At 26.7% G+C, this 12,545-nt stretch overlaps 2 protein-coding genes and 1 long non-coding RNA gene across 3 annotated transcripts; 1 reads left to right on the top strand and 2 right to left on the bottom strand.

Annotated features, from left to right (window-relative positions):
• The first annotated feature begins 1,111 nt into the window (after nt 1-1,111).
• On the top strand, nt 1,112-2,187 carry LOC105832040. Its single transcript, XM_012672631.3, has 2 exons — nt 1,112-1,252; nt 1,910-2,187. The coding sequence occupies exons 1-2, from the start codon at nt 1,184-1,186 to the stop codon at nt 2,066-2,068; spliced, it is 228 nt and encodes a 75-aa protein (XP_012528085.1). The 5' UTR covers nt 1,112-1,183; the 3' UTR covers nt 2,069-2,187.
• A 321-nt stretch (nt 2,188-2,508) lies between these two features.
• Nucleotides 2,509-4,412, bottom strand: LOC105832041. Its single transcript, XR_003625959.1, has 3 exons — nt 4,188-4,412; nt 3,960-4,075; nt 2,509-3,828 (listed from the first exon to the last, which is right to left on the bottom strand). It is a non-coding gene; the product is annotated as an uncharacterized LOC105832041 (long non-coding RNA).
• Nucleotides 4,413-6,420: 2,008 nt separating this feature from the next.
• LOC105832032 lies at nt 6,421-9,544 on the bottom strand. Its single transcript, XM_012672623.3, has 3 exons — nt 9,344-9,544; nt 7,809-8,147; nt 6,421-7,382 (listed from the first exon to the last, which is right to left on the bottom strand). Exons 1-3 carry the CDS (start codon nt 9,359-9,361, stop codon nt 7,038-7,040), a joined length of 702 nt encoding a protein of 233 aa, XP_012528077.1. The 5' UTR covers nt 9,362-9,544; the 3' UTR covers nt 6,421-7,037.
• Nucleotides 9,545-12,545: the final 3,001 nt, after the last annotated feature.

Below are 12,545 nucleotides of genomic sequence, written 5' to 3'. Positions count from 1 at the left end.
TGCAACAAATAATACTTTTACCAGAGAAGTCTTATTTGGTCTAAAATTTTCCTCTTCCAAAATTGTTCTTATTTTTTTACTTTCTATTTTGAATTTAAATAAAAATGCTATATATATAAGAAGAGTTAAGCAGTCTTAAAATGTTAGAAATTATTTACAGGGCCAATAGCTAGTAAGAGTAGGAGGAAAAAGAATAACAAAGACAAGGAGAAAGGAAGGATCTACGAGAGAGACAGGAAGAAAGCAGAGGGGAAGAGAGAGAGAGAGAGAGAGGAGAGAGAGAGAGAGAGAGAGGAGAGCGAGAGAGAGGAGAGGAGAGAGAGAGAGAGGAGAGAGAGGAGAAGAGAAGAGAGAGAGAGACGAGAAAGAGATCTCTCGAGAAGAGAGAGAGAGAGGAGAGAGAGCTAGAGAGAGAGAGAGAGAGAGGTAGCGAGGAGAGAGAGCGATACGAGAGAGAGAGACCTAGTCTCTCTCTCTCGCTCTCTCTCTCTCTCTCTCTCTCTCTCCTCTCTCTCTCCTCTCTCTCTTCTCTCTCTCTTCTCTCTCTCTCTCTCTCTCTCTCTCTCTCTCTCTCTCTCTCTCTCTCTCTCTCCTCTCTTTCTCTCTCTTCTCGCACCTCTCTCTCTCAGCGATAGCTATTAATATTACATTTAAATTAAATGATTAAAAAGAACTTTCACTTTTTATTAAAAATGAACAGTTTTTACTGTATTTCTTATTTAAATTTATACTTTTTTATCAAAATAAAAATAATTTTATTGCTACAGCAGGTATTGTGCATTTCTTTCTTTTAAATATTGCTGTTGATGTGTTTGATATTAAAAAAAATGTTACTATCACATTGCAAATGCAGCAGTTTTCTTTAATACGTTTCTTATTTTTGTTTTCTATTACGTTTCAAATGTTCTTATCTTTATTTAGTTCATGAAAAAAGTGACATAACTAGATTATTTGTTATATTTGTTACTTTCTGCATGAACTAAAGATAAGAACATACGAAATGTAATAGAAAACAAAATTAAAAAACGTATTAGGGAAAACCGTATTTGCGATGTAATAGTAACATTTCTTTCCTTATTTTATCTATCGAACATTTTGTATATAAGACCGATTTCTTGGCCAAACAAGACAAAATTGAGTTAAATCAAACGACGATTAACGCGATCAAAGAAAGGTCTTCAAGATGAAATCTTGTGCAGTTTTATTATGTCTGGTACTGTGTATAGCACTGTTTTCAGTGACACAATCACAAGTAAGTATTATATGTAAACAGTTGCAAATATAAAGTTCTGAAAATTTAATCTCAGTGAATTAATTAATCATATAAATAAGAACAAAACAAAAGTTTTATTCAAATGTCTTTTAGAGAACAAATGTCTTTTAGAGAAAGTAATAAACTTTTGATTTAAAATATGTACAAATTAGCTTGTGCATTTTATACATATTTATTCAAATTTTTTTATGTTACGGTAAATTTATATTTTAAAGTATTAATATAAATGTTTCTAATTTTATTGTTACTGTGAAAAATATTAACAGTCATATTTAAATAATAACTAATTACGTAATCATGCATAAAATTAATTATTAAATATAATTCGTAGTGTTTTTCATAGACTTTATATAGTATATAAAATAGATTATACATGTATAATAGATTACAAAATAAATGAAGATATACATATAATACATGTATAATAAATTATATTTGTGATTATATATAAAATTAACAGAAAATTTATTGAAAATAATACGTATTTATTTATATATTTACATTTTTTCTATTTTCATAATTTTTACCATAGCATTTTATAAAAAAAATTTTTCCTTTTTTTACATGACCTATGTATTCTTTCCTCTTTATCTATTAATTGAGAAATAAAATTAAATATTTTATTTTTACTTACAGGAGTTGCGTGAGTACGCGGGCGATTGCAGCAAGTACCTACATTGCCGTGCGGGTGGTTGTCATATCATGAGCTGCGGTAAAGGAACAGAATTTAATCCGTCTATAGGCACTTGTGACTATCCTTTGATGAACCGTCAAGGATGTCATAATCGTGGATAACAATTTTAATTTACGAGAAAATGTTGTAAAGATGCAGAACTCTTTAAAAATATTCTATTCCTGTTTAAACGGTTACCTGTTATCACACAATATAAATAAAATTATAATGTTAATTTGAATTATATTTGTTCTATTTATTATTAAACCTCGATGTCATTATCGCAATAAGTAGTTTCTTCTGCTAGAGTAATTTTAAAAAATTAGATTACGAACGACATAACTAAATATTAGAAAATTATTGTTGCCAATCATTTGTATATTAATTGTATATTATTATATTAATAATGTTGGCGAAATATAATTTTACGAGTGATGTGACATATGGAAACCATTATCGTTCATAATAACTGATATGGTTTAATGAAAAACAGTGACATGTAAAAAAGAGAGAAAAGTAAAATGTGACGACGTTGCTATTTTTTAATGAAAATTTTGCCAAATTAGAATTTAAATTGTGAAATCTTTATTGATTGATCTTAGAGTTACAAAAACAATTATAATTTTGTTACATAAAATAAAACTTAAGTTATCGATTATTAACAGTTCAATTAATTCAGCCATTTTTTATAATAAGATATTCTGTAATATCGAATTCTCGTTGTTGGCTGGTCCCACATAAATACACGAGGCGGCCCCATGTACTTGGCAATACATAGACAATTTTTTGTTACATATTTACAATACGTATTTTACAAATCTTAATTATTTTAACTTACATATCTAATTTGCAATAACAATTACAAAAAAATAATAATCAGCGTAGAGAAAACATATACAAATACCCGAATGTGTAATGTTTCGTTGCGTTATGTTCACATCTTTTTAATTGGAGTTTTTTTTCGAATATTCTCGCTTTGGCGAATGTTTAATTTAATAGGTCTACGCTTAAAAAAGTAAAGGTAATCTTCAATTATTAATTTTACGTTGCAATGGAAAATCTCATTTTTTGTTGATAAAATTTCTCTTGAATGTAAATTGTATAATCCTATAGTGCTTTGCGAGTTACAATGATGATCTCGTCAATTAATTTGAAGAAAACGATTTATGATTGCAGCAATTTCATTGAATGTGAATACCTTTCTGGATTTCCAATTTAACTTTTTAAAGCAATTTTAGGATTGTTCAAACAAAGATCTCAATTTTTCATAAAACTGTGGAAACTTTGTCTCATCATCGATTTTTACTATATTCTTTGCTCTTTCTTTGAGTTTTTGTGCGATTATGGCATAAAGAAGTAAATCGCAATTATCTATATCCAGCTGATTTTCTGCTACTTTGATATGTTTAATAAAGACTTCGACATCAGTAGATCCGTCAAATTCCGGAATTAAAAGTAATGCCTTATCAAACGTAAAATCTATTGAACATTTGTGTTCAATATTTGATATCGTATACTGAAGTTGGTTCATATGGTAACTCAAGTCTCGTATCTCTTCCGTCAATTGAGAGAGTGTTTCTGTTAATGTTCTCAGAACGGGTGTTTGTTCCCGAGAAAAGCCTTGTATGCTTGACATTGGAAAAGTTACAAAATTTCGGATTCTAAGATATTAATATCTATTTGTGATTCAGTAGCGGTATCGGAGATAATTTTTGTTATTTCTGTATATAATTTGTATTGTACAATGTGATTTACTGAAGTTTGGTAGAAGTTTTATAGTTTTTTTAAGGACTTTCCAGTTTTTCTTTTGATTATTTCAAAGTTAGAATATTTTAATACTTTCAAATTTTCACACTTTTTACCATTTGTGAGAGCTATTATTCTAAAAAAAAAGAAAAAAGAAATTTATTTGCGTCCAGAAATAATTTTTGTCCAACTAATAAAAATAATTTGTTTCCGTTAAATAATAATAACTTATTTTAAAAAAATATTATTTTATTATTACAATTTTACCTTTATTGGTTAGATCGGCCTTACTTATAAACTCATTGCTTAAAAAATTATGAATTGTTTGAATTAACCGAGTTGTACTTAGCGCAGGGCATTATTATATCAACCTTTAACCTTTTCTGCAAAAAAGAACGGCTTATAGAATTGATGCGACAATGATAACTATCGATCAGCACTACTTGAACTACACGATAGCAAAATTAGAATTAAATCCATCGAAAGCCATTTTACCTAGATTTTGTGCGAAGTCTTTTGTTTTTCTTAATTATTACTATTATTATTATTTACGCGTAAATATGTAAAATAAATATTTTTACAACATATATGATTTTTCTTCTTAATTACTTTTTTATATTGGCCTACTCAACTTATTTAAGTCTTAATCGTGTAAGAAACCTTTGAACGAATACTCCGCATAAATCAAGGTATTAGTATACATATATATTATATATGTATACATACATATATTCTTATACATATACACTAACAATTATTGATTCTTCATTTTTCAAACTTAAAACTGACCGAATATTGTGTGCATAACACTGAGATTTTAAAGAACTGCCGTTGCAGTCTGAATGCTCTCTTTTTATAAAGCTGGAAAAAGATATCTTATCTTTTTAGAAAGTTCCTAAAAATAGATCATATCAGATAGATTATCGGAAAAAATTGAGAGTACATATGGTCTTATCTTACAATGTATAACATCTAATACCACTTAACACACCTAATACACCTAATCACTAGGGGATTCTGACGTCGATAATGGGTGGGGAAGGTCAATAAAATTTTTCGCTGAACATTACATATCAGATATCGGACAGTTTGAACACAGTGAATCTTATGCATAAGAAATTTGATCTACAGACGCCCACGTTAATCGGCCTGCGTCATTTTACTTAAATTTTTTAAACAAATCTAGTAAGACTAATTTTTTTAATTTGGAGAGCGGTTAATCCTCTGCCCTCCCTAAAATACGCCAGTGCACCTAATCTTAGCTGATCAAAAAATTGTGTGTGTGTGTGTGTGTGTGTGTGTGTGTGTGTGTGTGTGTGTGTAAAACAATTCACTTATATTTAATAACCTGGTATAAATTGATTATTGAAAAGATTACCACAATTGTTTAATAGTAGAAAGCGATAACTAAAACTGCATTCAAAAAGGAAATTTCCATCTTTAAATGAAGATCTTTATTTTTATTCAAAATTAAAATAATTTAGATTTTTATTTAACATATTTTAACGTTTTTCTTTTGTAAAATTTGAAGACTTTATGATATGAGAGCTTTTATCATTATTGTATAACGGAAATAAATTTTTTTTCTGATCGTCACTTTGCGTTTTACTGCAAGATCCATCGCCAAATATAAAAATCACAGTCGTAAGTATTGATACACCAGCAAAAATAATTAACATAAACAGCTCTAACGTGACCTGCAGAAAACATACATAGTAAGTTTCAATTAAAATAGAAAACATATACGTAATAGATATAAATAAATAATTGAAAAAAAATTTAAATAAACAAATTAGGTATACTTTTAGGTTTAAAATATTAAATATTTATTATCTTACCTCAATAATTGTTCTCAAGATTTTTATTATATATGGCCTTTCAGAGAACCATTCCCAAATCATAAATGGCAATAATATGAGAAATAATAACAGATCAAGTACTTGTACAACAATTACAGTAACAATTTTGCTTAGTTCAGGCACAGTCCATAACCTTTTATACATGCTGATAAAATTTATAAGTTAATTATACCTTATGTAAAAAATAATGTATGTATGAAATAAGATAATGTTAATATTTAAGCTTAATAGCTAGCAACAAGTTTAACAAGTTAATGTTTTAGTTTAGTAAATATGTAGGTTGAATTTACATTTGCGCTTTATATACATAAAAGCACAGAAAGAAGTTAATACAGGAATTAAACGAATAATTAAACAAATGTTTTACTTACGTGATTAATGCTTTCTTAATTTTACATCTCTTAAATTATAAATTGTCTACTACTTTTATACTCAAGATGTTTGCTTTTTGAGTTTATATATGATTTATAGAATCTAGCCTATATTGTGTCAAATAATGTTCAAAATATTAGATGTAATTTCTTAAAACATTTTGTTTTTTTTTTTAATGGCGTAATTAATTTTTATCTACTCTAAATTTTTTATCAAAACGAATATTATTCCGTGTATTATTAAACAAAAATTATATCACGTGTAATTTATAGTCTATTTGCAGCTGTGTCAATTACCAAACTTATCATTAATGGTTAAAGGTTAAACATCATAACTTACAACTTCACATGGTTTTAATTGACCATTGATTTTAATAACATTTATTGATCTTTTCTAACAAATTATATAATCTGTGTCTTTACTCTAATTAAATGAAACATTTACTTGATAATTTTTACGTAATTATAAAAATGATATATCCATAAATAAGAAAATGGTTACATAATATTCAAAATTTATTTAATAGCACTTTAAATGCAGTAACATTTAATACATGCAAATATACAAAGTTTAAAATAACACAATAATTAATTTAACGCAAGTTTAGAATATTATCAACTATTAAAAAATATATATACTTATTTATATAATACTTTTTGGCTTAGTGCAAAAGGTCATAATTTTATTCTACATAAATGCGAAATATTACTTCTAAAATTTATCGTGTCTAATGCAATTTTACTTCTAGTAATGTGTAATAAGCGTTGGGTTATATTACTACATTTATAGTTAAATGCAATTATTTAAGCATAATTGAGGATATAAAAAATTCAACAATACATAAAATCAAATTTAAACAATTCATAATAGATTTTGTAAAATATAAATTTCTTATAAAACCAAAATTTTATTTTATATAAAAATAAAACGTCTAAAAGAGTATAAAGACAGTTTAAGGAAATCTAAAAAAATAAAATTTTTTTAAATATTTTTAAGATATTTTTTACGTATTGTCTAAGAAATAAGAATGTGTTGTTTAAATCTATGAATCTAATCAATTTTGCTTTAGCAGAGAATGAAGAATATGTCAATATTCACGTTTTCCTCAATAAAATCAGTAGGTCACTTGTCGATGATAACAAGGTCGTTGTGTTGCTTGTCGGTGATTTCTATGTGCTATGTTTCTCGCATGCTTCCGTCTTTCCCTGGCAGCTACTTGCTGTCTGTAAACGAAGAGTGGTCTGAAGACTTTGGAATCTTGTGCCACCATATCTTCTGCCTCGCTAGCAACCTTCTCTTCGACTTTGTTTTCGGAACCCATACGAACAGATCTATTTATCCTAATACTTTCATTTTCTGATCCTAACTTAGCCGATTGGCGACGTGTGTTTGACAATGGCAGTCTTTCTATAAAGCCGTTGGTCTCCATATTGTTTTTCGGTATTCCGTAGGCTTCCACCTACAAATAATACAGTTTTTATCCTATGTCTTTAGAATTTTATGTTCATACTTATACGTAATATATATTATACATATATATTGTATATAGATTAGGATACGTTATTTTATAATTTTTTTATAAACATAAAACTTATTTGATGATGTAAATTAACAATGTAACGTAATTGTAATTATATATTATTATAATACACATAATAATAATAAAATAATTATGGAAATTATTTAACTTAAATTCCACTCTTTTATTATTTTATTAAATAAAATATTATTGTAATAATTAATAATTGTTTTATAAAATTTATATTTCTTATATTGTTATAAATTTATATTTTAAATACTAATGTAATATTAAGATAAAGCTTTGAAAATTTTGAACTACATTCTAAGAAATATATTGCATTAATGAATCAAGGATAATATTTACCAATCGACCACTTTTCAAAGTGTCATCAATGTGATCCTCTCCGAGATGCAATCTCTCGATAGCACCATTGTCTTGCAGATTTTTTTTCGGTAAACCGTATGCCCGAATGCCCGGTTTATCCTCCTCACCGGAATCCAGCTGAATTTTTCGCACTTTACCATCTAATCCAATTTGATTGTGAATCTGCACTCGCTTGATGTCCCACTCGTTATCCGGGGATTTGTGCGATTGCGTGTAATCAGGTTGATTAATTGGTTGAACGGTGGAATTTAATATAACATTTGCGTGCTGTCGAGCTCGCGCGTTGCTCAAACTCAGCAAGGCAGCCAATAAAACAAGCTAAAAGATAGATAGTTAATATTAGAGTTACATATTTACACACACATAAGTTGCTTTTAAATATGTATGAAAATTTCAGAGAATTATATATACAATAAGTAGTGTATCTATTATGGCAATTTGAAAAATTTAATAAAAATGCTTAAAATTTCTTCTACTTGATACCCACTTACTATTATATCATAGTAATTTTCAATATAAAGTTTTTGTTGTGTATTTGTATGAAAAATACATATATGTTAAATTAAAAAGTAAAACTTTTGTCAATTTCCTCGAACTTGACATAATCTCGGCTAGATGAACGAAACATACAAATGTTATATTCTGCGGTCATTTACGATGGTTTTAATTACGCTTAAAAAAAAAACACATATTTCCTTAAGCGGATATGTTCCAATGTCATTTAGTACAATTTGAATGAAAAAAGTCATTTATATGAGCTCAGAGAAAATCTCATTAATGAGATTCAATCATAATTTTCCTAGTTTTATTATTCCATGTTTTTATATCTGTTAATAATGAAGATAGGAAAATAAAATTTTATCAATTTTTGCAATATCCATTTTTAATTGTAATTAACAATAATATTTCTTAAAGTTAGTTAGTGTTATCAATTAAAGCGAATAAAAAAAAATGTTACACGCTTAAGCAAACAAGAAATTAAAATCAAGCTTTAATAAAAGTAATTTAACATAAATAATTAAATAAGTTAAATACAAAAAAAGATATTGTTAAAAAATATTAAAATTAATATCACATTTCTCATTATATTATTATATTTTCATATATTTTATGTAATTATTATATATTTAAATTAAAACAATTGATCACATTACATAAATTTATTATATTTTTAAAAGACAACATTATAGTTATTTTTTCAAATAATAGTTCTTTTAAAAAGTTTTATATAACTGATTTTTATATATTATTATATTATTATTTTAAGTTTTATTATATATTTATTGTATTTTTATTATAATTTAATTTTATCTTTTGACATAGTAAGTAATTATTTAAATTATATTGTGTTAAGCGATAAAGTAAAAAACTGAATGTTAGAATAATTACACCTAATGTACTATATACAAAATCATAAATGTTTCTGAATAATATGCAAAAAAATTTTTTTTAATATTAACAGAGTTTTAAAAATTAAATTAATTATCAAATAAATGATCCTTTTTGTTTCTTACCGTCAATGTCAATCTCATCGTATAGCAGTTCTTTTCTTCCTGTCACGCGAATGTCCTGATTGCAGCTGGCTTTCCAGTTCTTGCTCGCTCTCTTAATCAACGTTTGAAGAGAAAGATCGACCGCGCATCGGTTATATACTATCGGTAAGCTGTCTGCGAAGAACGCAATTAAGTTAGTCTCACATACAGAAGTCTGCGATATGCAGATTCGTTGTAGAGCGAGAGCAGTCTTGTTCTCGGTAAAAATCCCACCACTACGGGACTGCAGTGAGTCATCTTCGTAAACGAACTCGAACGGGTGAAGAGACTCAAAAATGTATAATGCTTCTTTTACAAACCGAGATGGAGATGGGTAAAAGGTCTCGATGAAAAAAAAGTATTGAAGTAAGAAGAAAGGAGAGCAGACTTTCGGTTATTCCTGCAAAGTAACAGTTTCAAAATGTTGTATATTTTATGGGAATTACATAGATAAGGAAAACTGGTGCACTGTATAGTATTGCTAATACGTAATTTATTTAGGTGTTATTTTATATCTTAATTAAATTACGTTTTTGAAAAGTTATTTAATAAATTATACGTTTGTATAATTATAATATTTAAATCTTTCTATAAAACAAGCTAATGATATTTTGGCGTCATAAACTACTTGACAAAAAATTTTAATTCATTAAAGTATTTTTTTTTTATTAATTATAATTATTGCAATTAATTTTGTAATAAATACAACGTTGCTTTATACACGTAATAATATCAATTTATTATTGTATTCTTTTATAATAATATTTATAGTTAGTGTGACTCCATTGAATTCAAAATAATTCAATAAATTGTATATTGTAAATTATATATGTGGTAATAATAATAACAATGAACAAAGAAAACAATAACCTTATACTACAAATTAGTATATTACCATATTATATTATATCCCGTACAGCACATCTTTCAAAAAGCTTTCTGAAAGATATCTGGCAGAAGATATCTTTCAGATATATTTTAGAAAGCTTTCTGAAACATATGTGCTGTATGCGATACTGTATTAGAATTACCCTTAGATTTTTAAGTTTTTTATTTAAACTATTAGATGTTATATTATTTGAAACTCAAGACATGTCTTTAATTTGTTACGAGTAATTAATAAATTTGAATAAAAAATAAATTACTAAATTAAATTAATTATTGCCAGAAATTTGATTAATCATTTGTAGTGATACCGGAACTATTACTAATCTTAACGTAAATTTAGAATTTTACATTTCTGTCCTTGATGGGTCACAATGAATTCTACTGGTGTTAAACACCTATTCATTGACCGCTAAACATTTGCACGTACGACTCACACGTGTTGCACATGCAGACGGTTTTCCCACTCTTTTAGTGACAGTGTTTCTCATTTGAAAATCATTAAAATTCAAATAAAAAGATATAAAAATTGTACTTAAAAAAATACAAAAATGTATAATATATTTTTTATTTTAATTATTGTTAAATATTAGAATTTTAATTTATTGCAAACTATTTAATAAAAGACTAAAAAATATTTATAAATACTTAATTTTGTATAAATGTTCTCTTTTTCAAGATAAAAATAATTAAATCTTTTTTGAACTTTTCGCTATCAGAAAGTTAAAGTGTTGTTTTAAATTGTAAATTTAAGGAAGATTAATTTTTCACAAATCAGATCTCTTTATTTACATATAATTATCACGTTTCGATCAGTGCTTTTGGTCTTTATCAAGTAGAAGAATTTGAGTAATACATTAAAATAATCATTAGAGAAACGTTAATAAATCGGTGAATTCGTAAAAAATTTTAATTAAAATTATTATCGGACTATTTACCAGATATTTACATTTATTACGCTAATCCAGTAATTAAGAACGTCACGAAAAGACGGACAACCGCTGTCTTACGTTGCATGAATGGATAGATGAAAGAGCAAGTGACTAACTGTTCGCCCCGAGGCCATTAACTATGACACGTTTACTATAGACTACAGTAATTCCTACCGTATTCCTAGTAAGTACGCTAATTATTGTTTAAACGATTCACCTAATGAGACCGAGACAGATGAGCAAACTAATGCTGGCAATTTTATTGTTATCTAATGTTAGAAACTTACTGATATATATTGCACACACATAATTTTCCTGTTTCAAATATTTCCTTTGACATCATTTATTTTATATTAAATAGTCCATTAAACGGAATAAATGATAAATAAATAACAAATTTCTTTAATTTAATGGAGTTATAACTAATTATAAATACTTTTATAACAATAATAACTTGTTATTATCATATGTGTGTGTGTGTAAAGCAACATTTTATTTATTATTAAATTAATTCCAACAGTTATAAATAATAAAAGGCTTTAATAAGTTAAAATTGTTTATTAAATAGCTTGTGACGCCAAAATGTCATCAACTTGCTATCTAGAAAGATCAAAATGTTATAATTATACACACATGTCCTACATTTTATATACAGTGCTACTTTCAAAAAGAGCACATATACCAGCTTTCTTCATTTTTCTTATGAAAACAGTTGAAAGATGTTAACCTGCATTCACGAATTCATATATTTTTCTCATGACAGTATTTTCTGTACGCAGCTTACGCCTTTGTATATATACGTATACAAACACACGCTTCATATATGTAGACGCTCCGGAGATAAATGATCTCTAAATATTTCGAGATACGATCCGGTAAATGTTAAATTAATTCCAAATCTTCTGTTTTTAGCGATAAATTTATAACTATAAACACTTTCTATCCTAAGGAATCCATATGTAATGTGAGAAAACGTGTTTATCGGAAGACTGGGAATATTCTTCGAGGCTGTCAAGTTTAACTCTGACTATGACGCATAACTTGCTAGTTACGAGTCAATTAAAATCAATGATAACAGATAATTATATGCGATTGGTTATTTAAATATCGTACCGTTCATTATAAAGGTATTTGGAAAAAAAATAGGATTAACCAAAGCTTAAAATTAAATAGTTTGTTTTCGTAAATTTTTTATCTGACAATTGCTTAATTATAGTTATACGTAAATATACCATTATATAATTATTTATTAACTCAAACATTGACACATTTTATTTTTAACATTTAAGTTTAACAGCTCTATAACAATTTTATTAGAAATATAAAAATTGTTATAAACGGTAAATTTATTAATAATTTGTAGTTTT

The sequence above is a fragment of the Monomorium pharaonis genome, chromosome 3 (assembly GCF_013373865.1).
Source record: "Monomorium pharaonis isolate MP-MQ-018 chromosome 3, ASM1337386v2, whole genome shotgun sequence".
Taxonomy (NCBI): Eukaryota; Metazoa; Arthropoda; class Insecta; order Hymenoptera; family Formicidae; genus Monomorium; species Monomorium pharaonis.
Note: the sequence above shows the minus strand (reverse complement) of the source record. Positions and strands in the feature narration are given on the sequence as shown.

Coding starts and splice junctions, on each gene's coding strand:
- LOC105832040 (XM_012672631.3), top strand. CDS start 1,184: ATGAAATCTTGTGCAGTTTTATTATGTCTGGTACTGTGTATAGCACTG. Junction 1,253..1,909: donor TTTCAGTGACACAATCACAA/GTAAGTATTATA, acceptor TTTTACTTACAG/GAGTTGCGTGAGTACGCGGG.
- LOC105832032 (XM_012672623.3), bottom strand. Junction 7,383..7,808: donor CTTTGAAAAGTGGTCGATTG/GTAAATATTATC, acceptor TATTATTTGTAG/GTGGAAGCCTACGGAATACC.